Source organism: Lutzomyia longipalpis, chromosome 2 (genome assembly GCF_024334085.1).
Source record: "Lutzomyia longipalpis isolate SR_M1_2022 chromosome 2, ASM2433408v1".
Taxonomy (NCBI): domain Eukaryota; kingdom Metazoa; phylum Arthropoda; class Insecta; order Diptera; family Psychodidae; genus Lutzomyia; species Lutzomyia longipalpis.
This window is the reverse complement of record NC_074708.1, coordinates 19,037,146-19,059,626: the sequence shown is the minus strand read 5'-3', so window position 1 is coordinate 19,059,626 and position 22,481 is coordinate 19,037,146. Positions and strand designations below refer to the sequence as shown.

Below are 22,481 nucleotides of genomic sequence, written 5' to 3'. Positions count from 1 at the left end.
CTTGGAAATTATGCACACACACACAAAAAAAGAACCAGCATGAGGCTCTTCTTCAGCAAGTTTCTTGTGCTGCAATTTAGTTCATTTTTATGACATCAGGCTCCAAAAAGTCTTTTGCAATGTAATATTTTTTGCAAGAATTTTATTACAAATCGTGAAAATCATCCAAGAACAAGGGGATGAGGAAAAGAAAAAAGAAAGAAATATTGCCGAAAAAGATGTTTTATTTGGCTGAAAAAGTGAAATGTTTGCGCCTGGTACCGGGCGCCTCCACTGACGCATAATAGTGAAAACACTGAGAGCGAAAAGTGGTTGGTAAAATAATAAGTAAAATTTTTCTTTTTTAGACTGTTCTTTCGTAAGTTTTCTTCTTTTTCGCTTGCTCTCTCATTCAGTTTTAATGTATTATTTATAATAACAAGCTTGGTTAATCATTATTATTTTAATTATTTTTTTTATAATACAAGATGTTATTTTGTAAAATATACATAATAGTAAGTAGATGTCATATAATTTGTTGTTCCTTTTTCATTTTTTTTTGTATTTGTAGTTAGAAAAAAATCTTTGTATACATTATTTGCATTTTAGAAATACAATTAACTTCCTCTATACACATTTTTTCATTTTCTTTACATTTTTTTCTCCCCTCTATAAGATGAATATCAAAATTAATTAGCATTAGATATCTCTTTATTCCTTCTCTCATCAATATTTCTCTTTCATATACTTATATTTATTTATGTATATAAGTTTGGTTGAAGATAAAAAACATTGCAAACTTGAGACTGCACTTGGAGAGAAGGTTCAAATGAAGAAAAAAAAACTTTAATATAGCATTATTCAGAGACTATAAATTTGTAAAGCGATTTTGTTTCCTATATAAGAATATTTTTTTCAGTGTATAATTTTCAGTTAAGTTATTTCTTTTACTTTTATTAATAAATTTAATGAAAGAATAGACTTTTTCCTCACTTTTTCAATGAGTTTATTAACTTTAAATTAATTACGATATTTTTTCTTTAAAATAATTATAAATTAAAAAAAAATGGAGCTCAAGATTAGTGTCTGTTTCTATTTTATTTTTAAGACTCTCAAACATTGCGTCCTTTTCGGAGAGGAAAAGGGCAAATAAGAAGGATTAAGTGCTTTGTTTTTTAAATTAATTTTATTGTTTTTTGCTTTTTTATTGTGTAGAAAATATTACTTTTACAACAGAGTAAAGAATATTAAGTATTTTGTATATAATAATAATTATAATAATAATGCAGGAGGTTCTTTCTTTCCGTCCACACTGACAAATCCTCTTTTGTTGACCTTCTTCCTATCATCTACCACTCCCATTTCTTTGTCCTTTCGTCAGTTCTTCCGAGAATGAAGTTGTATTAATATTTTAATTTTCATCTTCATCACGTTAATTCGCTTTAGTTACTTTTTTTTCATGTTAAATGGTTTTCTTTCATCATTTTTTTTATCGCCTATAGAACAAATAATAATTTATACGAGACATTTCAAACGTGTCCATTTTTTTGCAATTTGTTTTATTGTGTTTTTTTTTGCAAATAATTTTCAAAAATGATTGGGTTTCTGAAATCATTTTTTTTGTTTCCTATAATGATTTTTTATAAAAAAAAATACTCCATCACCCACTTCAGTCTTCTTTGGTACGTGGTAACAACAGAACTTAAAACACTAATTGCTTCACTTTTTTTTTCCATAAATCGCGATTTTTGAAGCCAATTTGTTGATTTTTTTTACTTCTCCTTCAAAATGTCCACACCATTAAAAATTCTAATTTCATTCCTAATAATAATAAGTTTAAAAGTTGTACAATTTTTCAGCTTGTTTTCCACTAAAAGGAAATATATATTTAATTTTTTTTCTTCCACTTTTCCTATTCTTTTGGTCTTCCCATTTTTTGTTGTTTTTTTTTATTAAAGTTTGTATGGAAAAATCTTGTTTTTCTGCACAGAAAAAACTAAAATGTGTGTGTGTGAATCTTACAAAATGTTTTCTTGGTTCTCTCTCGCTAAATAAATAAAATCACCATTCATTTTTTGGGACAAACAGTGTAAATGATATTATGACACGTATATAAGATGTGAAGGTTTTGTTTTACATTATTTTTGTGTATAAAAGAAATATTGAACTTTCCAAATTTCTTTTTTTTTTCATTCCATAAATGATGCACTTTTTTGTTGGATGAATGCGGGAAAAGGACTTTATGTGAGTCCCTTCAACTCTTAGCATGTTGTTGATGACGATCCCGTATTCTCTCTCGTCGCATCCTTCTTGCATTGTGATTGTGATTCCTCACACGATGACACTGTGCTGAGCAACATTCATCCACATTATTCTTATCCTTGCGGTTATTCTTCCCCAGTATCCTGTTATTGCACACAGATCGTGTACACCTCTTCTTACTGCACTGAATGATGCCATCCTATATAATTTTTGAGTTAGAATTTTACAAAAAATTTTTCTTAAAGGAGTTTATTCATTCATGTATGGGAAAACTCTTCGTTAAAGGAAATAATCAAAATATTCGTTGTCTTGTAGAGAAGTAAAAAAAAGAATAAGAAATCGTCAAAGAAACTTCTTATTTTCCCTCAGCATTAGCTGAAAATACTTGGGAAAGATTTGGTCTAAAAATACAAAAAATGACGTCACTATTTTATTTTATCATGTCTCTTTCAAAGCCAGAAACATAACGATGAAACATTGAAACGAATGCTTCGAATTATGAAAATAGACATAAGATACAATAGTGACGTCATTATTATCATTTTTTGGCACATATTTGCCGGCTTTTTGATCTTCTACAAGCATATACGCATTTTTAATTGTTTCCTTAAATGAGGGGTTTTCGAAACAATAAATTCCTTCGAGAATTGAGAAAAAAAACTTACCTTGCATCGGCAATCCACGCATTTTTCTTCACCATAAGAAGAGATGAAAGGATGCCATTCTTGGCCATTTTCGTACACTGTTGCAGCATGGGAACAGCCCCCATTTGCCAGGATCTCCTGTGTTGAAGCTGTTTTATTGGGTGTGAAGCTTTGATCTTTTAGTAAGTCCGGATGTGCCTTATCTCCTCTATATATTTCTACACGAATCTGTTGGAAGAAAAAAAAATGTAAAAATTATGTTATTTTTGCATTGAATTCTGTAGGTAAGTATAAGTAATTAAAAGACACTGCAGATTAAGCTTGGTTTCGACAAAATTAAATAAATCAAAGCGAGTTTTCTAAAATACTCGCCAAATATACTTGAATGCAAAAGCTTTTTGTGGCACAATTTTTAAGGCCTCCATAAATCATTGGGCAGTTATGCTTAATCCAAATTAAAAAAACAATTTATTACGACAATCACGACAATTTATAATTTTAATTGAGCATGAAATAGATGTATAATTTAATTTACTAAATTGGATTTCTCTCACAGCGCATGAGGAGCAATGCAAATAATTGACTTAATCACGCTGAAAATTGCTCATAAATTGACAAGGAGCCAAGACCATTCAATTTTGCTTTGCAACGTACCTCGGGGCATTTCTTGCAGCAGGATTTCTTATCCGGACGATAGGCATCCTTCTCGCTGCACTGCAGCTGTGGACACTGGACTTTGGAGCAGGAGATCTGCAGGGAGACAGGATCGCACGTGCAAATGGCACAGGTGTCAAAGCCACTGGGTGGGAGGTAGGGATGCCATGAGGAACCTGCCAGGTAGAATTGATTGTTGCCCGACTGGCGGCAGCCAGGTGAGTTCTTCGCATTACTCACTTCCTCGAACATCTTGGATTCTGCAAGAGAAGGTATTTCAATTTTCAATTAATTGCAATTTGAAAGATTACGCGATGGTGCAATTATAAAATTCCGCGCTACAATTGGCGTGGCTTTAACTGGCTTTTCCTTCACAGAGGGAACTTAATTTGTGGGAAAGTTGATTTTATTTTTAAATAATTATTTTCTTACATTTTTCTTTGATTTTTTTTCCAAAAGAACCAAAGGATGGTTTTAATTAAAATATTCATTAAAATGAAAAATTAGAGAAGTTTCTTATTAAAATATTTCATGCAAAATCCATTAACTATATAGGTACGAAAAAACCAAGAAAGTGTTAAAACTATTAATAAGAAATTGAAAGCAATGTAAAGCCAATTGGCGCCCGATAGTTTTTTTTATAATGTTTTTGTTTTCGTTTAGTATTTTCCGAGAGCATTTTCCCCTGGGAATTTGTTTTCCTCCACAAATCACGTCAATTAAGCTGTTTTGACGTGTATTTGGGACTTTAAGGAAAGTGTTTTAAGGTCGCGTATTATGTGATCGCAAAAAAGCTAAATATGCAATGACGTCATCACACGACAATATTTTCGCGATAAAAAAAGAAAATTGGAAAACACAAATCAAAGAGCTTAAGAAATGTGGAGATAAGGTGCTACAATATTAGGATAAACACTCACCCATGCAAATTGGACAGCACTCGCCCTTACGATGGTGAACATCTTCGGGTTTGCACCGTAGTGGTGGACATTTAATGGGATCACATTTTACGCGCCTGTTTACACATGAGCACATTGTGCATTCACGCAACCTATCTGCCCACTGTTCGCCCTCCTCGTAGAATCGTCCCGAAGAGTAGCATTTACTGTCGAGAGCATTGTAGGATGGATTGTCGACGTCGTTCATTGTCGATGCTATGATGGGCAGTTCATTGTCACTGTCATTTGGGAAGCATCGACTGGGCACTTTGATATTCTTTAGTTTGGCACGCAAAAGTGGTCGGGAGAATTCCTTTGAATAGACTTCCAAGTAGCAAACACTCGTTTCCAATTTAGCCAATAGCCATTCGGGTATTTCAAGATTGAATCCCTCTAGGTAGTTTCCGTTGAATTCCTCAAGGAAGGTTCGTGTAATTGTCGCACCAGGTACTTCGAAAGCCTTCTCCTCGAGATACAACTCCAAATGTCGGTAGGCATTGAGGCCTGTTAACGAAATATCATAGTGAAGCTCACATGCACTGTCCACAGCTACCCAAGCCATTCCAGCCACATTCGGAGGACTAAACTCGTCGATCTTTTTGAATAAAATAGGTGCTGGGGAGTCTCTTGAGTCCGCAATAGGACGTGAAACTAGTCTTCCTCTTGCAATTGACGTATCAGGTTTGTCTACGATGGTTACAAAGAGATCGCCTGAGTACAGAGGCTCCAAAACTCTAGGTCCAAGTCGGTCAATAGTTCCTGACGCCTCATTTGTTACCCTGTTAAGGGTGGGAGTTAGATCCTCCAACTCCAGACGACGTTTCCCATTGTCATCAACCAGCGCAACAAGAGGATTTACGTCGTAGTTTAAGTCGTTAACTTCGAGATTGTAGACAAGTCCACCGTCTCGATTTAGGTAGATCCAAGCCAGCCCATTTGTTCTCTGCTGAGAATCTGGATTATGGGATGATATGACTGTTTGAAAGATTTCACAAGATACACGCGAGACAACTTGTCCTTGTAGCCTAAGGCTTTCAGGATTTCTCCGTGATTCAACCGTTATAAAAAGTTTCCCTCTTGCTAACATCCTAAGATCACTCGTGGATACTGGCGACGTTATTTCAATGACATTAACAGCATGCGCGGGCTTTTTAACCTTTTGGACGTCCTCTATGATTATTTGCTTATTGTCGTGCGTCTCTAGTCGAATATTTAGTGGTACATCGAGTATTTCATCAGGATTGAACACTCCATTGACTACAAGTGTTATGTGAACTGATGAAGCTGTACCACCAACAGCAGATACAATAGCCGTCCCACCGGCTCCGGCCATTTGTTCAAGACTAGTTCCAGGAGCTGGTTCAAGGAGTGAACTCAGAATTTCAGTCTGTAGCGCTGGGTATTTTTCAATCCTCCCGGCCAGGGCTAATTCAGCTTGGTATTTATCACCCCACAGGATAGCTACAATTATTTGATCATCCTTGAGGAATTTCCTATAGTCACGCGGTACTCTACGCCACACCCCACAGAGCTTCCCTGTTGTATTTTGGTAGATGCTGAATGGGCCGGTGCTAGGAATGGTGAGGTTTTGCTCCTCAAGAATATTTCCCGTGGTATCCATGAATTGTATGGCACGTGGACGTGTCGCTTTTTCTGACACGTAGAACGAATAGTAGAGATTCTTCTTGTGCAGCGAGAATCGCCCTGTTGCAACAATGTTCTGCGGATTGTTAATCGAGTACATGGACTTCATTTCTTCGCGCTTTAGTATTTGCGATGTTCTAGCTGTCAAGAGAGCGCCGAATTCTGGAGAATAAAATAAAAGCATTCTCAATTGTTAAGGGTTGATAAGTGCGCTTTATGCGAGGAATTGCTGGAATATCTTTTTACTTTTTAAAATTTTTTTTTGATTGCAATACAGGGATTCCTTTCTATGTATTTAACTGTTATTTTTTTAATTCAATTTTCATTTCAAAACTAATAGAAAAGCTCCTTCAAAGTTTTCAAACTAAACATTTTTCCTGATCAATTGAGGATAAATTAATATTTCAGAAGTCAATAAACTGATCTATTTCAATTTTAACTTAATCTATAAATTGATTTTTTACCTAATATTTTTGCCATGGTTTTAAATCAAAATGTATATCACATCAAGGATTAGTTGCTACTAAATGTTCTCGATGATATGCATTTAATTCCATGAAAAAGCTCTCAACTCTTTTGTATTCTATGAAGTTGCTTCACAAATAAAACTAGATAGTTTTCTCGGCAAAACTCTACAAACCGGGGTGAGAATATAAATGAATAATTCTTATCACTATCGAGTTGCTTCCTTGCAAATAAAGTTTTTTTTCAAAATAAAATTTATCATGCTGATCACATATTTAATCATCAAGCAATCGCAACAAGATTTATGGTTCTCCTTACAATTCTCACATCGAATTGACCACCATCGGTGTGGCTAAATATCTTTTAATTATCCGGCTACAACTCGAGAAGTATATTATATACAATTTTATTCTTTGCATTGTGAATTTCATAACTTGGATCGTGCCAATGGCAAACCCCCCGTAGATGGATACGCGGTCATCTTATTGCGAGGTTGGAAGGTGAGAAAACCAGGGTGGACTCTCTGGCGCGTCTTTTCTTATCCCGTACCACATTTCTTCTCCGATCTCATTCTCACTCCCATCTGCATTTCACGAACTACTTATGGGTATTGTTCGCATTCCGAACACGTTTCATTGATTTTTATCGAAAATTCCAGCTAAAAAGGCAATGAAACATTGGATGCTTACCTTTTATGTTGCGCTCATCTTCGTTAGCAATTGTTGGCGGTGGAACATCTTGGATGATACCTGGAATTAAAAAAGACAACAAAAATGCCGCATTACTTTTATTTTTCTTCACTCCCCAAAGGATATAACAAAAACTATCCAACTAATCTCACATGAGAGTGACACGAGGGAAGAAAATTAATATAATATGCGTAATATTTCAGGTCTCTCAGTCTCGTCTGAAGATGTTCCAAAAAGCGCGAAGAATGGGATAGTCTAAATTGGATTTTTTTTCATTTTGCCTCCATTCAATGTGTTGGTGCGCGTGAGAAGCGAAATTCTGTGTGATCAAAAGGAGTCTCACTTTGTACTTGGAGTATCTCTGTGTGCAGTTATGATATCAGAATCGAAAATAAAATCATTCTCAAAAGAGTCCACTGTTTATTGAAGTCGCTCAATGTGACGAGAATATGAAATTTACATAATATCTCATTGACTTCGGCACGTTTTCTTGTTCTTCTCTCGTTCTTTTTTTTCTCTTCTCCCAAAGAGCTGCGCGTATTTTAATATTTTTTTTCTCTCCTTCGCCACTCTTTTTACATCATCGCTCTTTTATATATGGTTGAAATCAATAAAATGAATTAGCTACTATTTTTTTAATACTCATTGCACAAGCTTAGAACAGAAAAACTGCCATCAATTTTTATTATTGGCAATTTTCAAGATGATTCTATCCACTCTAAAATATGTCTTTCACGCAGAACATCGCGTATTGCTTCAAATATGTCATCGTCTTCCTTGGTTTGTGCTTTGATAAAAAAAGGGGTTGTCATGCAGAGAAATAATTCCCTCTTGAATATTACTGTGTTAACCCTTTCACGTTAACTGTGGATCATACGTTGACTTAAGCAAGAAACATTTTTTCCCTGAATTTAAATTACTTTAATAATTTTTCTAATTTGAAAAGGGAGACAATTTCTTTGCTTAAGGGGGGTCTCTTGGGAAAACTGTTAGAATTTACCCATTTTTAATGTTGTCATTTTCTTGGGGTTTTTCTTAAACCTGGTTTTCCGATGTTGGTTACATTAGAAGCCTAATTATTGAAGTGTAAGAAAATCACTTTTCGCCATCTTAAGTGCGACGCCATCTTGTGATTTTCCGACTTTTCCACAGAACTGCTCTTAAACACAAAGGTAGGTTTTTCTCAGGATCTGCTGGATGGATTTTGATGGGGTAAAAAGCAAATGAAAGAGGAAATACCAATGCAGATTTTGATGTAGCAGAATTTTGAATTTCCATCGTGGGGCTGAGAAAAGTGGAAAAATGTGACTTTTTTCAAATATTTTTGACGTTTTTTCACTTTTCTCAGCCCCAGAACGAAAATTCAAAATTCCGATACATCAAAATCTGCATTGGTGTTTCCTCTTCCATTTGCTTTTTACCCCATCAAATTCCATCCAGTAGATCCTGAGAAAAACCTACCTTTGTGTTTTGAAGAAAATCTCAAGATGGCGTCGCATCTAAGATGGCGGAAAGTGATTTTCTTATTCTTCAATAATAAGTCTTCAAATGTGACCAACATTTGAAAATAAAGTTTAAAAAAAACGTTAAGAAAAATAAAAATATTGAATTTCATCAGCTCTCAAAAGAGACCCCCCTTAATTTGAAAATGTTGAAAGGTTAATTCGGGGATAACTATCTCTTTCTTCAGGTCAAAAAGAGGTACAACGTGCATAAAACTCTTAAAGTAACTTTTAGTACTGCAAAAAATATGATTTTTTTTAACAGAAAAAGTCAATTATAAAGACAAATTGTACTTTGTAACATAAATATTTGAATAAATAAAAAAAAAAATCATTGGATTCCTTATTCATTCATCTGCTTATCCCCTTTTGGGTGCTCATCCAAAAACCCATTGAATGCGACGTGCGCCGTGGTCTAAACCACCCAGAGATTGCTTGCTGTGGATTGTGCCGCGCGCTCCCAGGAATTCACAATTTGTCAAAATGACATAAAATTTATTATACGGAAATATTAATGCAAAAAATGTGTTGCCTGTGTAATTGGCTTTTAATATGCATGCCGTGTATACGGTCGTTTTACATAAATAAAAAAAATGTTTATATCTCTTCTCCGTTTTATCCTTTGTGCCAACAAAAGTCTAGAACATGGATAGGGAGGGTTCATCATTTTGCAAATGAAAATAAAATAAAAGAAAAAATCTATTGGTGGAGGAATGTTCTTCTCAAAAGAAACATTCCTCTTTGCATTTTTCCCACGAAATCCCATGTATTTTTGCATTTATTGGCGTTATTTCTAAATTAAAAAAAAAAGAGAAGAACCACAAATCAGCTGAAGAGAAGCTAATTCACCCACCATAAATTATAAATTGTAATATCGTCTTGTCATCGAAGAATAACTTTTGTGATTATTTGCTAGTCATTGCCATAACAGGAAAGTCCTCCTTATGGCACATCTTCACCCACAAACACTCCAGCTCGAGAGAACCCGTAGAGTGGTTCGTGATTATTTTCCCCCCTGAGCTGACCATGTGATTTTTTTTTTCAAAACATAAAAGGAGCGTCATGATTAATTGGCCGTGGAGTTCTGATGGTTCAAGCCTAAAAATCCGCTGGACTTTCCATATGAGTGCGTCAAAACAAGAGACACAGACTAGGGTCATTGAGTATATCCATGGTTGAGACAAATGTGGGCTTTCTTGGGTGAGATACGCGCGCGCACGAAAACGTATTTCCGCAGTTGTAAGGCATTGAGAGATTATGGTGTTGAACGACAACTTTTCAAATTCGCGTGGTTTTAAGCTTTTTTAGGTGTTATTGTTTTGGGGCCAGTTAACAACAAGTTTTGGATTATGTTATGCTATTTATAACCAAAGGGGGTTCTTTGCAAAACAGTTATGTGATTTTGCATGCCGCGAAGCTTAATAGGTTTTGTCAAAGACCGCCGTGAAGTCGTTGGAAGATACATTGATACTCTTCCTTTGAGAAAGAGAAAGTGCGCAGCTGCACTATAAAAGGTAAGAGTAGATTATTGTGGGTTGCATTATAATTTTATCAATGGTGGTGTCAAAATTCGTGACACTTGATGTAATTTGTAAAGGAAAATTGCCACAAAGTTGCGGAGAAATTATAAAATTGTCTATTAAATTGTCTAAAGAATTTAATAAATTTTCTTAGGGGATGAAAATTTAATTTCAAAATAAAAAAAACGTGATTATTCTTTTTTTCATCCCTTTAAATTCATAAAACATTCACGCTACTACTTCATGCTGGCTTTTTCCAGCCGATCCTAAAACTCATTTTAATAAAAAATAGCTTTTAGTCACCTTTCGAAAACTTTTAAATTTTTAAAAATACTTCTTTTATAGTTTGCTTAATTAGAGAAAAAGTTTTAAAAAAAAACTGCAATGTTAATTAAATGAGTTTATAAATCAACATGTTGCTATATATCTTAGGAATCTGACTGTGAGCCACTTCTCTTGGACTGTGAAAGAGGAAGAAGAAGAGCCATTGAGCTGTGCAGAAAATTATATATGTATGTGTAATGCGACTGTCAATCAATTTGACGGTTGTATTTGTTTCGAGATCAATTGAGATTCCTCGGTGATTCTTCTCAATTCCCATATATCGATGTGGAATGGTGGTCACATTGTGAGAAAACACAAATATTTCCTCCACATGGGAATTGAGACACAGTGCACAAGATATCGCTCCACGAATAGGAGTCCACCATCAATAATTCCTCGATGGTTGGTGGTGCCCGGAGACCGCATGATTGCGGGTTGGAGAGACAGTGGTTAGACAGAATAGAGAGATATATCTAAGAAGCACAGCAAATCATGATATTAGTCGTTCTCTGTTCTCATGCCATTCTATTCTTAGGACTTTTGTGACGCGTTCTCGTGTCTATTCGCAGCGCCCTTGAATGCCACAGACACAGACGACGTGTTAAATTGTTACTCAGCAATACTCCTTTCCTCTATATTGCCCGTTCAACACCCAATATATGCAAGTCTTCAGTACCACCCAGAGATAATCTCCAGTAAGAAATCATATCAAATGCCATCCGCGAGAAGGTGGAATCCACACCAGAGGCGCGAGTTGAAACTCTCAGGGAGGTGTATCTTACATTAGTACCTGGAATTCTTCACTCATGCTCTTATAGAGAGGTTTTCGACCCATGATATTGTTATACGATCATATTCTTTAGACATAATCTTATGAGTTCATTTAATGATAATTTTGAAGTAAATTTAAGGAGATGAAATACAGAATTTTGAATTAATTTATAAATTATTATTTAGTTTTAATTAATGAATTTTTGACGGAATTCCATTCCCGGAAGGAGAAAATTACTCTTAAAGAACATTTTATTATTTAGATTTCTCATGATAATTTTAAAGAGTTTAACAAAAATTATATTTTTTTACTGGGTTCGATTGCGAAAACATTTAGCTTTTATTTTACAAAATTAAAAGTATTCTCTGATTAAAGGACTAACGCATTTCGGAAAGTTAAAAATTTAAAAAAAAAATCTAGCTTTTATAAAATATTTTAAATCTTATTTTTTATCTTTCAATAACGTCATAATAAAAGCTCTCTAAAACTTAAACGCTATCCTGTACTTTCGTCTAATACAATACATATTATACAATTTAGAAAGTTCTTCCGAAGGCAATAACATTGTATGTATAAATCGTATATACAGCTGAGATTGGCTAAGTTTGTATATTGTGCATTAGAATGCGGCGGGCCCCCATCGCGAAATCACATAAGTTTGGGGATAAGCCAAGTCACATGCCAGGTAGACGCGGTATTAGGGGAGGGAGATCACCACCTGTCGACATGTGACTTTTCATCTTGCACTGCAATTAGCAGGTTAGCAATTACTCTTGCGATGATTGATGCGAAAAAGCTCCGTAGAAAGTTCGGCACATTCTCCCGTGGGTAAAGTAAATTTTACGGAGCGTCCTTAACTTTCAACAAACTTATAATACTCGTGGCGGTTGGTGCGGCACGCGGGATTTCTTATATCGTGGTTTATTGGTGTTTTTCACTTAAATGATTTCATTGAACTTTGGTGAGTTTGGGTGCGTGGTGGCTTTAAATTCGCACACCCAAAACATCAAGAGCGTCGCATCGGGTACATTCGGTTTGGGCTAAAATAAATATATAAGAAGTTTGTGAGGAGTGAGTGAATAAAAAGAATACGACAATCTCACGCGGGGTGAGAGGCGCGCCAAGAAAAAGTCGGGTGGCGACTTGAAAAGTGTTCCGCATATTGCCCGAAAGATTCGCTGCCATGGGCTTTTTTTTTCTCCTTCTCTACGTTCTTATTTCGCGACTATATAATTTCCTGTGAGGAGAATCTCGCCTAGTGGCGTGCGCAAGAGGCACTATTTGGATCAGGAGTGGAAATCTCTATATGAGCCGCCTTAGGCCTCGCGAAGAAACTTTGGCCAGGAGCCAGAGATTGCGGACTTTGTTTTTTTTCTGATCTGAACAGCATTTTCTCTCCTTTCCTCCTTTATTGCTTTTGCTCATTTTTGAGATAACCACAAACTCTTGAGCTGTGACACGAGCGTCTGGCATTTAAAATAACATGTAATATATGTACTGTACCAAAGAGACAGTTGTAAGTCTCAACTAAAATTAATACAACATTATTGGTCAATGTGCTCATCGGCAAATTTATCATTTCATGATAGGCTTTAGCCCTGTTTCTTTGCTTTATAATTGCGTTCATAGACAGATTTAAAAGGGAGGATTCCTACAACTTTTTTTATGAAGTGATTTCTTTAAACATAAAAATTTAAAAAAATTAGAGGGAAAATTCGCATTTCTCTTCCAGTGGAAATTGCTTTTCGATTTAGCGGTTATACTAAGAAGGAAAAAATCTCATTTTTCATTGATTAAAAAAAATGAAATAAAATATTCAAACCCTTAAGATTTTGCATAAATTCTAAGACGATATCCTTTCCGCTCTCTATAGGGGAGGGCGGGGCTAATAAAGTCACTTAAGGGTTTAGAAAAATCTCAAAATATCATATTTTCCAAATAGATAAAGCGAAATGTATAGCTCATTTCTTTAGGAAATTTACTGCCCTACAACTCTTTCTCAGATCATTTTGTTCTATCTAGCTAGGAAATATGATATTTAAGGCTTTTTCCAAACCCTTAAGTGACTTTATTAGCCCCGCTCTCCCCTACCTATATTTTTTTTGGAGAAAAACATTGACGGTATTGAGGCGGAAATATCAATCCAATTGGTGAGGAAAAGAAGCTTTTGCTTGCTAACTAATCACCACTTGCTCTTTAAGTTGAAAGAAAGCACAAAAAATTGAACGACAGAAAATGAATGGCAGAGCGGAAATTATTCTTTTGAGATAGAAAAACCGAATGACAAAATTATTTCATAAACCACGCAAAAAAAAGTTTCCGCACAAAAAATGCCGAGGAGTTAAATCATCACGGAAAATAATGTGTGTATAAGATAAATGTTGGAGTGTCTCAAGATCGCGAGCACAATACACTAAGAGAATTTCAATAAGACTTACACGGAGAGCATAAAAAATTTCATTATCTCCTATCGCTCAGAACATTTTGTGATGTAATGGCGATAGCCCAGTTATTGGGGAGGCAAGTCAATGGACTGATAGCCTAAATTGCTGCCTTGTTGAATGTTTTTGTGTTTAACTGGAAGTTTTCTTATATAGTGCCACTCCTTCGTAATTTGATCGTCATTTCCATTTCATTTTATATTTATTTTCATTGAACATGAAATATTTTTATTGCTATTCTAAGCGAGAAACTTTATCTGTGTGTACATTAGAATACTCATTGAGAACTTTATGGGTTGCATTTTGCTACTTAATTGCTATATTCCAGTTTGAGCTGACTATGCTAATATTTATGCAAAAATTTATATATAGGTAAAACTATGGAAAGTTTCTTGTACCCATTTTTTTTATTCTATAAGGTACACGTTCTTTCTGTGTACCTACTCAAGTGATCAGTTTGGTATAAAAAAAATCGTTTTTTCTTTAATTCTTGAAATTAAAATGTAAAAAAAAACAATTTGATTAAAAAAATCATTAACCGAATATTTATTTTAAAAAATGTACTTACTGAAAGCAAAAACGCCTTTTGATGTAAAGTCCTAATTGAAAATTTATTATGCTTTTAAGTCATGATAACCACTGTGTGCCATTTCCGCTTAATTTTGCGATGGTTTTCGAGAGAGAAAATTCTCATAGCACTTGCAAGATGAAAATGTAAAAATATCAGAAGCGTCAAGTGGCAATTTGAAAAGAAATTTATTTTAATTAATGATCCTCTCCAATGTTAGAATTTCTTCCTTGTGGCTCATTCTTTCCGTCGTCTCGCTCATTCGCATTTTAGCACGAAAAAAAAACAACTAAGAAGATGGAGGGAAAAGTGGGAAAGATGATGCGAAACCACAAGCGAATTGCGAGAGTCTTTTGAATTTTTCGGTGTCATTTAAAAATATTCTTCATATAGACAGTCGCACTCCATCTGTTCTCGCGCCGGAGACGCAAAATATATATAATAATGCGGGGAGAATGAGGAGAATTTATATTTATTTATCAAACATGCTGAATTTTTGAAATTGAATATAAATTCTCTTCTTTTTTTTCTGCAAACTCGGCATGTTTCTTTCCTACACCAGAAAATGGATATGTATTATACACTTCTTCGCAATCACATGCACTTGTCCAGTGAATTTGAAAACGCCCCTCCATGAATGAAGAATTTTCATTAAAAAATTTTTTTCACGCCTTCCTCATGGCCGTGGTCACTTTTTTTTCGCATAGTCTCATCAACACTTGAAACCTCCTCCTCGAGACATCTCTTTCGCACTCAAGAGCAAGAGTGAGTGCAAAGTGGGATTGATTGATTGGTAATTTGCAATAATCAGCATTTTAATGCACGCGACCGCCAAGTGCTAAAACTTGCATAGAAATCAATTGAATCACTCCCAGCAATTTATTCGAAATTTAATTTGTCTCTATCAAGATGGCAAATTAAATTCTCATCTCTTTGCAGAACTTTCTGGCATGCACCAGACAAGGTTGATGAGACATTTTCTCTTTTAAGCTAAAATAAATTGACGCTATTTGATTTTGATGACTCGTGGAATGTGCGAAAAAGAAGATGGAAACTGACAATTTAACTTTAAATTGTTGCGCAAGTTAATATATCCATTGAGCAATGTTGGAAATGAGATTCCTCTTATAATTAGGGATGTTTAAACTATAACTGCCACATTGGAGACATAATTGTGACAGGTCTGTCATTTACGAGCACTTTTTAGTACATCTTTATATTTTCCGAAAGTCAAGTATAATCAAAGCTAAACCCAATTAAATTTTAATCAAAGGAGCCCATGCGCTTGATATGGGCGAAGTACCTAATTGAAGGAAACGCAGAAAACAATTTTAACCCACCCAGTCTTGTAGGGTATCAAAAAAGGATAAAGAATCGCCAAAAATATTCACCAGTATCGACTGGGGTCACAACGAAAAAAGGCAAAAAAGTTTTGTAAAAATTCAAAAAAATTGACCGCCATTCGCCATTTTGTCTCTTTCAATGCATCAAGCAGATGTTTCAATGCTTCGTCATGAGCTTGTCGATGGGAGTTTGACATTTCATTCATTTTTTTTTTGAGAAAATAAAAAAAATTGCGTATTTTTTAGTTTAATTATCGTGGTAAATGTGTTTTACGTGTTGTTCGACAGTGATTTTTTATGTCTGAATACCTGAAGGATGAATTCCCGCACAGTTTGTGACCGTCTCAGCGAGCACATCTATCGTTACCACACAAAGCAATCCAAAAATATTGGTCGTGGAAAAGGTCTTGGGAAAGGTGGTGCCAATAAACATCGTAAGGTTTTGCGTGACATCATCCAGGGAATCACAAAACCAGCAATCCATCGTCTTGTCCGTCGTGGTGGTGTGAAACGCAAAGGATTCCAGCGCAGAGGAACTCTCAATTCGTGAAAAAGCCATCTTCAAGACGATCCACGACCAATGTTTTTGGATTGCTTTGCTTTGTAACGAGAGATGTGCTCGCTGAAACGATCACAAGCTGTGCGGGAATTCATCCTTCAGGTATTCAGACAAAAAAAATCACTGTCGAACAACACGTAAAACACATTTACCACGATAATTAAACTAAAAAATACGCTTTTTTTATTTTCTCCAAAAAAAAAAAATAAATGAAATGTCAAACTGTCATCGACAAGCTCATTGACGAAGCATTGAAACATATGCTTCATGCATTGAAAGAGACAAAATGGCGAATGGCGGTCAATTTTTTTGAATTTTTACAATACTTTATTGCCTTTTTTCGTTGTGACCCCAGTGGAAAATGGTGAATATTTTTGGCGATTCTTTATCCTTTTTTGATTCCCTACAAGACTGGGTGGGTTAAAATTGTTTTCTGCGTTTCCTTCAATTAGGTACTTCGCCCATATCAAGCGCATGGGCTCCTTTATCGGATTATTTTTTTTTTCACTTTTTCGTATCAAAAAGCAAAGAAGGAAAATTAATGAAAAAAATCTATGTTAGTACATTTAGAACTGATATATTGTTCTAAAGTTAAAAGATTTTTTGTAACCGTTTATGATGTATTTTTTACACATAAAAAAGAAATTTGAAAAACTTGTCTTTGGTGCATTACATTTCCCTCCTTGTAAGCTTTTTTATTTCCAAATGATCAATAAAAGGAGCCTTCAAAAAATCTCTTGAGAAGCTTTACGTGTTTTCTTGAAAAGAAAACATCTTCAAATCCACCCGCAGCTATCTTTTGACATGGCTATTAAACAGACGCAAACTTTTCGCAGTGCCGGAAAGGCATTGATGATGAATTTCCGCGAAAAGTTTAGCCATTGATAAAGCTCAACTCGTGAAAATGTCTTTGAGCTTTTTTATTACCCGCAACATCTTCACAATGTGAGCTAATAGCGTCTCATAAACACATTTTTCATTGCTTCTCGGACTTGTGAGTGTTTCTATTGAAAATGGAAAATAATTGAGACATCCGAAAAAAAAGAAGCAAAATGACGCCGGCGCATTGGTGATGTCGTGACCTCCGTAAGGTCATCGCATAGTGCAAAATATTGTATTTCTTGTCCTTGTGTCGAACATTTTCCCGCGCGATCATCAACACATTTTATCTCAAAACACACTTCCAGAGGAATTAATTTAGTGCTCTCTAACTCATAAATTGTCTTCTCTATCTCCCCCAAGTCAATTCATTTTGAAATTCGTCGCTGTGTTTAAAAAATTTTCACCATGGCTTCTTGGTGTGCTATTTCTTTTTGCGAATATCTTGTTTGTGGTTGAGATGACAAGCATGGCGCGATGATGGGGGAAAATTTATTAGGTAGAAAACTCGATTTTGAAAAATTATTAATTTATAAAAGAAAAAAAAAGAGAGGCAAGAGATACACAAAGAATCTATTATTGGCGCCAAAGCTTGTTAACGTTAACCCGATAGGCAGGAAGTTAATCCGCGAAGTGTTGTGAGTGGAGATTTTGCAAATTCACCCAGGGAGATAAAATTTTTCTTTCTTTACTGGCATACACGAGAGGAGCTTTTATAAAGACAAAAAGCCTGGCAATCCATCGATCACTTCCGCTTCACTGTCTCGTCAATATAAATTGTTCACAAATGGAGACAGATAGTGCCAAAGAGAGTGCACCGCGTGCGATTTATTTACACAGACGCGCTCAAATGCAGACTCCAAGTGACTCAAATTGCAACAACTTAATTGCTATATAAAATAATTAGCTCAAGAACTGATTCAATAGACCGTGTTATATAGGAAAGAATTGTTTTACTCACTCGCATTGTCTCCGGGACAAGTCTTACAGCATTTTCCAGGGAGTATAACTGGGTCATCGCATGTGACTTTTGGACAATCATATTTCATACTTCGGCATTCCACTTTGGCAACGATTCGTCGTTTCTTTTGCACCTACAAAGAAGAAAACACAAATAATATTTTTATAGGTATTTTCATAAATTGATTTATTAAGATTTTATATTGGAATTTTAAACCCTTTAAGGACCGCGATTAATCTAGCAAGCTGATTGAACTTAAAATAATTTTTGGGGGTTCCTTTAAGCTCAAATAAGACATTTTTGGCAAAAAATTCTAACTCAAAAATTTTCGGTTTTTCATCCTTCCTGATCCTTTGAGTCCTTGGGGATATACTTTTGTGATCATAAAATGATCAGGGATTGTAAAGACATCGTCTTGAACTAATAAGGACTCAATATTCATAAAATAACTATACAAATGAAACATTTTCGAAATCGAGCTTTTGGGTCAGCGTATGACCCAATGAACCTTAAAGGGTTAATTGGCCGATTAGCCTCACAGCTAATTTATCGGCATTCACCATTCGACGAATATTAGGTTAATACGACTACTGAGAATCAGGATTATACTCTCATTATTGTTCTTGCCTATCCCTTCAGTTAACTCTTTCCTGTGCAATGACTAAGGACACTCATTCAATGAGCAGGTTAAAATTTACTGGATACAGTGCGTGACTATCACGTAGATTCGATATGTTTTTGTTGTTCATATTCTTTTACATTCGATTATATTCAAGCAGTCTACAAGATTTTGATCCTGCGTTAGTAATTAGCAAGTATTAGGGCGCTAAAGTCGTAATATGATTAAAATCAAATACGAAGTTGTTTTATTGGATTTTTTTTTAAACTATGCATAAGTTTAACATTATAATGATAGAAAACTTTACATTCTACGCGTTATTTTTCTTTTTTAAGATTTCTAGTAAAATCATGTGCAAGTATTTCAAGGGGGATATTGCTTTACTACAAAAGTTTCAGATATACATTTGAATCACTTGACTTTATCTAATAGTTGACTGTTTTTCATCCTCATTTCTGCATTGATTAAAATGACTAATGGTGTTTTTCTCAATAACAAATCCAAATGCGAAATTTTCCAATGGCCTTTCGCATGTGTTTTGCAAAAATTATTCCTCTGAATGGAGTTTTTTTTTATAATTTTCCTTAAGGCAATTTAACAAAAAATGAAACTTACCGCCACACACTCGCATCGGAAGCAGTACATGACCCCAAATGGTGGACCCAAATCGGGAAACCACGACGATCCTAGTTCTTTCAGTTGCTTCCCAAATTGGCATTCTGCAAAAAAAGAAAGAAGAGTTTTGAGTATTTTATGGATGAAGAAATCACATTAAGTCTTGCACGATGTATATTCCACTATACGAATCGTGAGATCATTTTATGTAAGTGTGAAGGAGTATAAAAAAGTGCGTTATCAATAAATTTCTCTTGTGTTTTTTTTTCTTCCTTCTTGAGGCACACAGCGAAACAAATTAATTATAAAATGCGATAAGAGGCGCGTAGCGAAATTGTACGCGCGTTCAGTGATATAACATGAGAATGAAGGAAGTTACAAATTAAAAAAGAAATATACAACACACTAAAACGAACTACGGTGTGAAGATATCTTATCAATTTTACCAACTTTTCCCACAATATTACTTTTCGATTTTACACAATCGAACAAACTGATAGGATCTATGGAATCATTTAGACTTTCTCGCTGAGTAAAAATATTCTTGGATTTTGATTTTTATTTGGCACAAAAAAAAATCAAAACAGGAGAGAAAATGAAATATTGTAGGAGAAATGGGTAGATATAGGAAAAATATATATAGAAGCAGGATGATTCGCACATATCGATGTTAAAAAGAATTTCGCGCGATTAAGTCGTTATAATGAATTTCAGTGGAAAAATAAATACAACTCGTAATTTATGCAATAAAGTTTTCCATATAGCATTCACACCAGATAAATAACTTCTGAGAATATCTTAAAAATCCCATAAATCATGGAATGCACGGCATTTGTGATTTTTTCCGCTCTTCCTCGGCCACTTGGGCACCCGCCATGGAATCCCACATTATACTAAAAAACGCGCGACGCGCGACGGGCACGCAAATTATAATTCTTGAGCAATGACTAAGGATATACTGGTGACCGCCCCCAAAAAAATCAGAAAACCACCGAGAAATGTCTAATTTGAGCCTCCGTAGCTCCACCAGACTTTTCTCTTTAGCCCTGTTGGACGATCGCAATCACTCATCGGCACCAGCTGAGAGATCTCATGGGTGATCGCATGCGAAGAAATGGTAATTAATTCTGCCCCCAGACAACCTCCGGATTTTCATTTCAATCCTCTCTCATTTGTATGATGACTCAGGAATGCCTGCAGATTGCTTAACATCTTATCCTTTGCTATGTGTGTAGGTTTTGGGACACTATTTTCCATTTAAACATTCTATGACGATGCTGCTAAAAATTTTACCTTGCCCACGTTCAAGGTGAGACAAACAGGCGGAAAATCACTCAATTTTTGTTGAAAGTTTAAGGTAGTTTGTAAAGCTTTAAATAGTGACGCTCCAAGAATAACTTCAACTTACAAAAAAATCCAACACGTGTTTTCCAATTTTTAAGCCTTAGCAACAAAAAGCTGCCAAGATTATTCCTACTGTGTGTCAATATTTTAACTTAGGTAGGTTGCACTTGATTTTACATATTTTTTTGCCTGTCTATCATAAACTGGAGGTGTTACTGAATCTTCATATTCAAAAAAAAGAGAGAAAACATTTTTCTTAGTTTTTCGAGCTATTAAAAGTTTTTCTAACATTAAAATCCAGGTACAGGTAGTTTTTTCTACGCTACAATTTTTGTTTTAATTCTTTTATAATTGTAAAAAGCTAGGCAAAAAGCTCTAATTTTTTTGTCAATTATATGGACAATTTCAAGGCTTATGTCTCTATATAAGTTCTAAGTAAGAATCTTCAAAATAACGCATTATCACCGAGAATTTCTCTAGGCTCCGAAAATCTTCTACACAATCAGTAAATTGAATAACAAACAATCCGGATTAAACATAATAATTTCAAGTAGTATCACATATTTTAGGATCATTCCGGGTCATATGAGGAACAGTCACCCAATTAAAAGTGCGATCTCTAGCACACTTTCAGCATAATATACAACAAAAAGTGTCCATGAAAATAAAGAGATCGCGTATAATAAAATTCATAAGAAAACAACAATCCTTAATTTGTTGGGTGGTTTGTTACTGCGACGAATTGATCAAGATTGGCGCCTCTACTATCAAAATCATTTTCATAATGTTGTCGTTTATTGTATATGGAGAGAAAAAAAAGTCAACACAATTTATTTTCCTATAATTGATTTTGCTGCCGTTTTCATGCCACTTTTCTGCGACATTTGCGATACGGTCGCACGCGATAAGTATGATTTCAATTTCTTACGTGCTTGCTATGGGTGGTTAAGTAATCCATACGCGGTCGTGTGTTTTGGTGAAAGGAGACAGAGGTCAAAAACTTCGCTAATTCTCAAAAATTTATGTGATTGAGCTTTTTTTGTGGGAGATTTTTGTACCAACGTCAGAGCGTGATTTTTCAAAGTGAATCAATGTGGTTTTAGGTGGGTGAGCTCAAATTGTGTAAAGGTATCATGCTTGATGACTATGAGAAGGGAATTTTTACTCTGGGAATCGTGATATCGATTTCATTCTCAATTTCGGGAATCATGAATGAGGAGCGACCACCGTTGGATTTGTATTTGGAAGAAGATGTTTGTACGATGCGGGGCTTTTCTCCTTATATGTTTGTATGTACATAGCGCGTTCTCTTATGCAAGTATAGGCTAACCTGTATTCCTAATGTGTGCTCTCCTGCCTAGTTGGACGCAATGAAATTTATGGTTGTATCTTATCGGCGCATACAAGAAAACATTTGAAGAAATGTTAAATAAAGTCTGGGCATAACGCAAGTACATCGCACACACGAGGAATTTCTTGATATTGTTTGTACATAATATAACTTTTTTTTTCTATTTTGATTGATAACAATCATTGGGTATTGGAATGGCAGGGGATGTGATGAAAGGTAAATGAGAAGGTAAATATGTAAATTGTGATTAGATTCGTCAACTCTATATGTGATCCGAATGTGACACATGATTGGCATCAAGCAGAATTCAATTTGGACATCTTTTCTTAGAAGTGTTAGCGCCATGCATATTGTATTTAAATAAATATAGGCTAATAAAATAACATACTGCAGCAATTGTTGCATTCA

At 35.0% G+C, this 22,481-nt stretch overlaps 3 protein-coding genes across 3 annotated transcripts in view; all 3 read right to left on the bottom strand.

Annotated features, from left to right (window-relative positions):
* LOC129789442 (uncharacterized) overlaps positions 1 to 22,481 on the bottom strand; it is an 885,568-nt gene that overhangs the window by 583,779 nt on the left and 279,308 nt on the right. The gene's annotated exons all lie outside the window — the stretch shown is intronic.
* The window catches only part of LOC129789300 (chaoptin), a 316,756-nt gene that overhangs the window by 104,943 nt on the left and 189,332 nt on the right, over positions 1 to 22,481 (bottom strand). The window lies entirely within an intron of this gene.
* The window catches only part of LOC129789310 (dorsal-ventral patterning protein Sog), a 75,308-nt gene continuing 53,031 nt past the window's right edge, over positions 205 to 22,481 (bottom strand). Inside the window, exons 3-9 of the mRNA XM_055826065.1 lie at positions 19,379 to 19,482; positions 18,145 to 18,277; positions 7,276 to 7,335; positions 4,460 to 6,283; positions 3,540 to 3,799; positions 2,907 to 3,113; positions 205 to 2,440 (exon numbers count right to left, since the gene is read on the bottom strand). Of these exons, the coding sequence (XP_055682040.1) occupies positions 2,234 to 2,440; positions 2,907 to 3,113; positions 3,540 to 3,799; positions 4,460 to 6,283; positions 7,276 to 7,335; positions 18,145 to 18,277; positions 19,379 to 19,482 (2,795 nt within the window). The 3' untranslated portion in view covers positions 205 to 2,233. The remainder of the gene's footprint in view (positions 2,441 to 2,906; positions 3,114 to 3,539; positions 3,800 to 4,459; positions 6,284 to 7,275; positions 7,336 to 18,144; positions 18,278 to 19,378; positions 19,483 to 22,481) is intronic.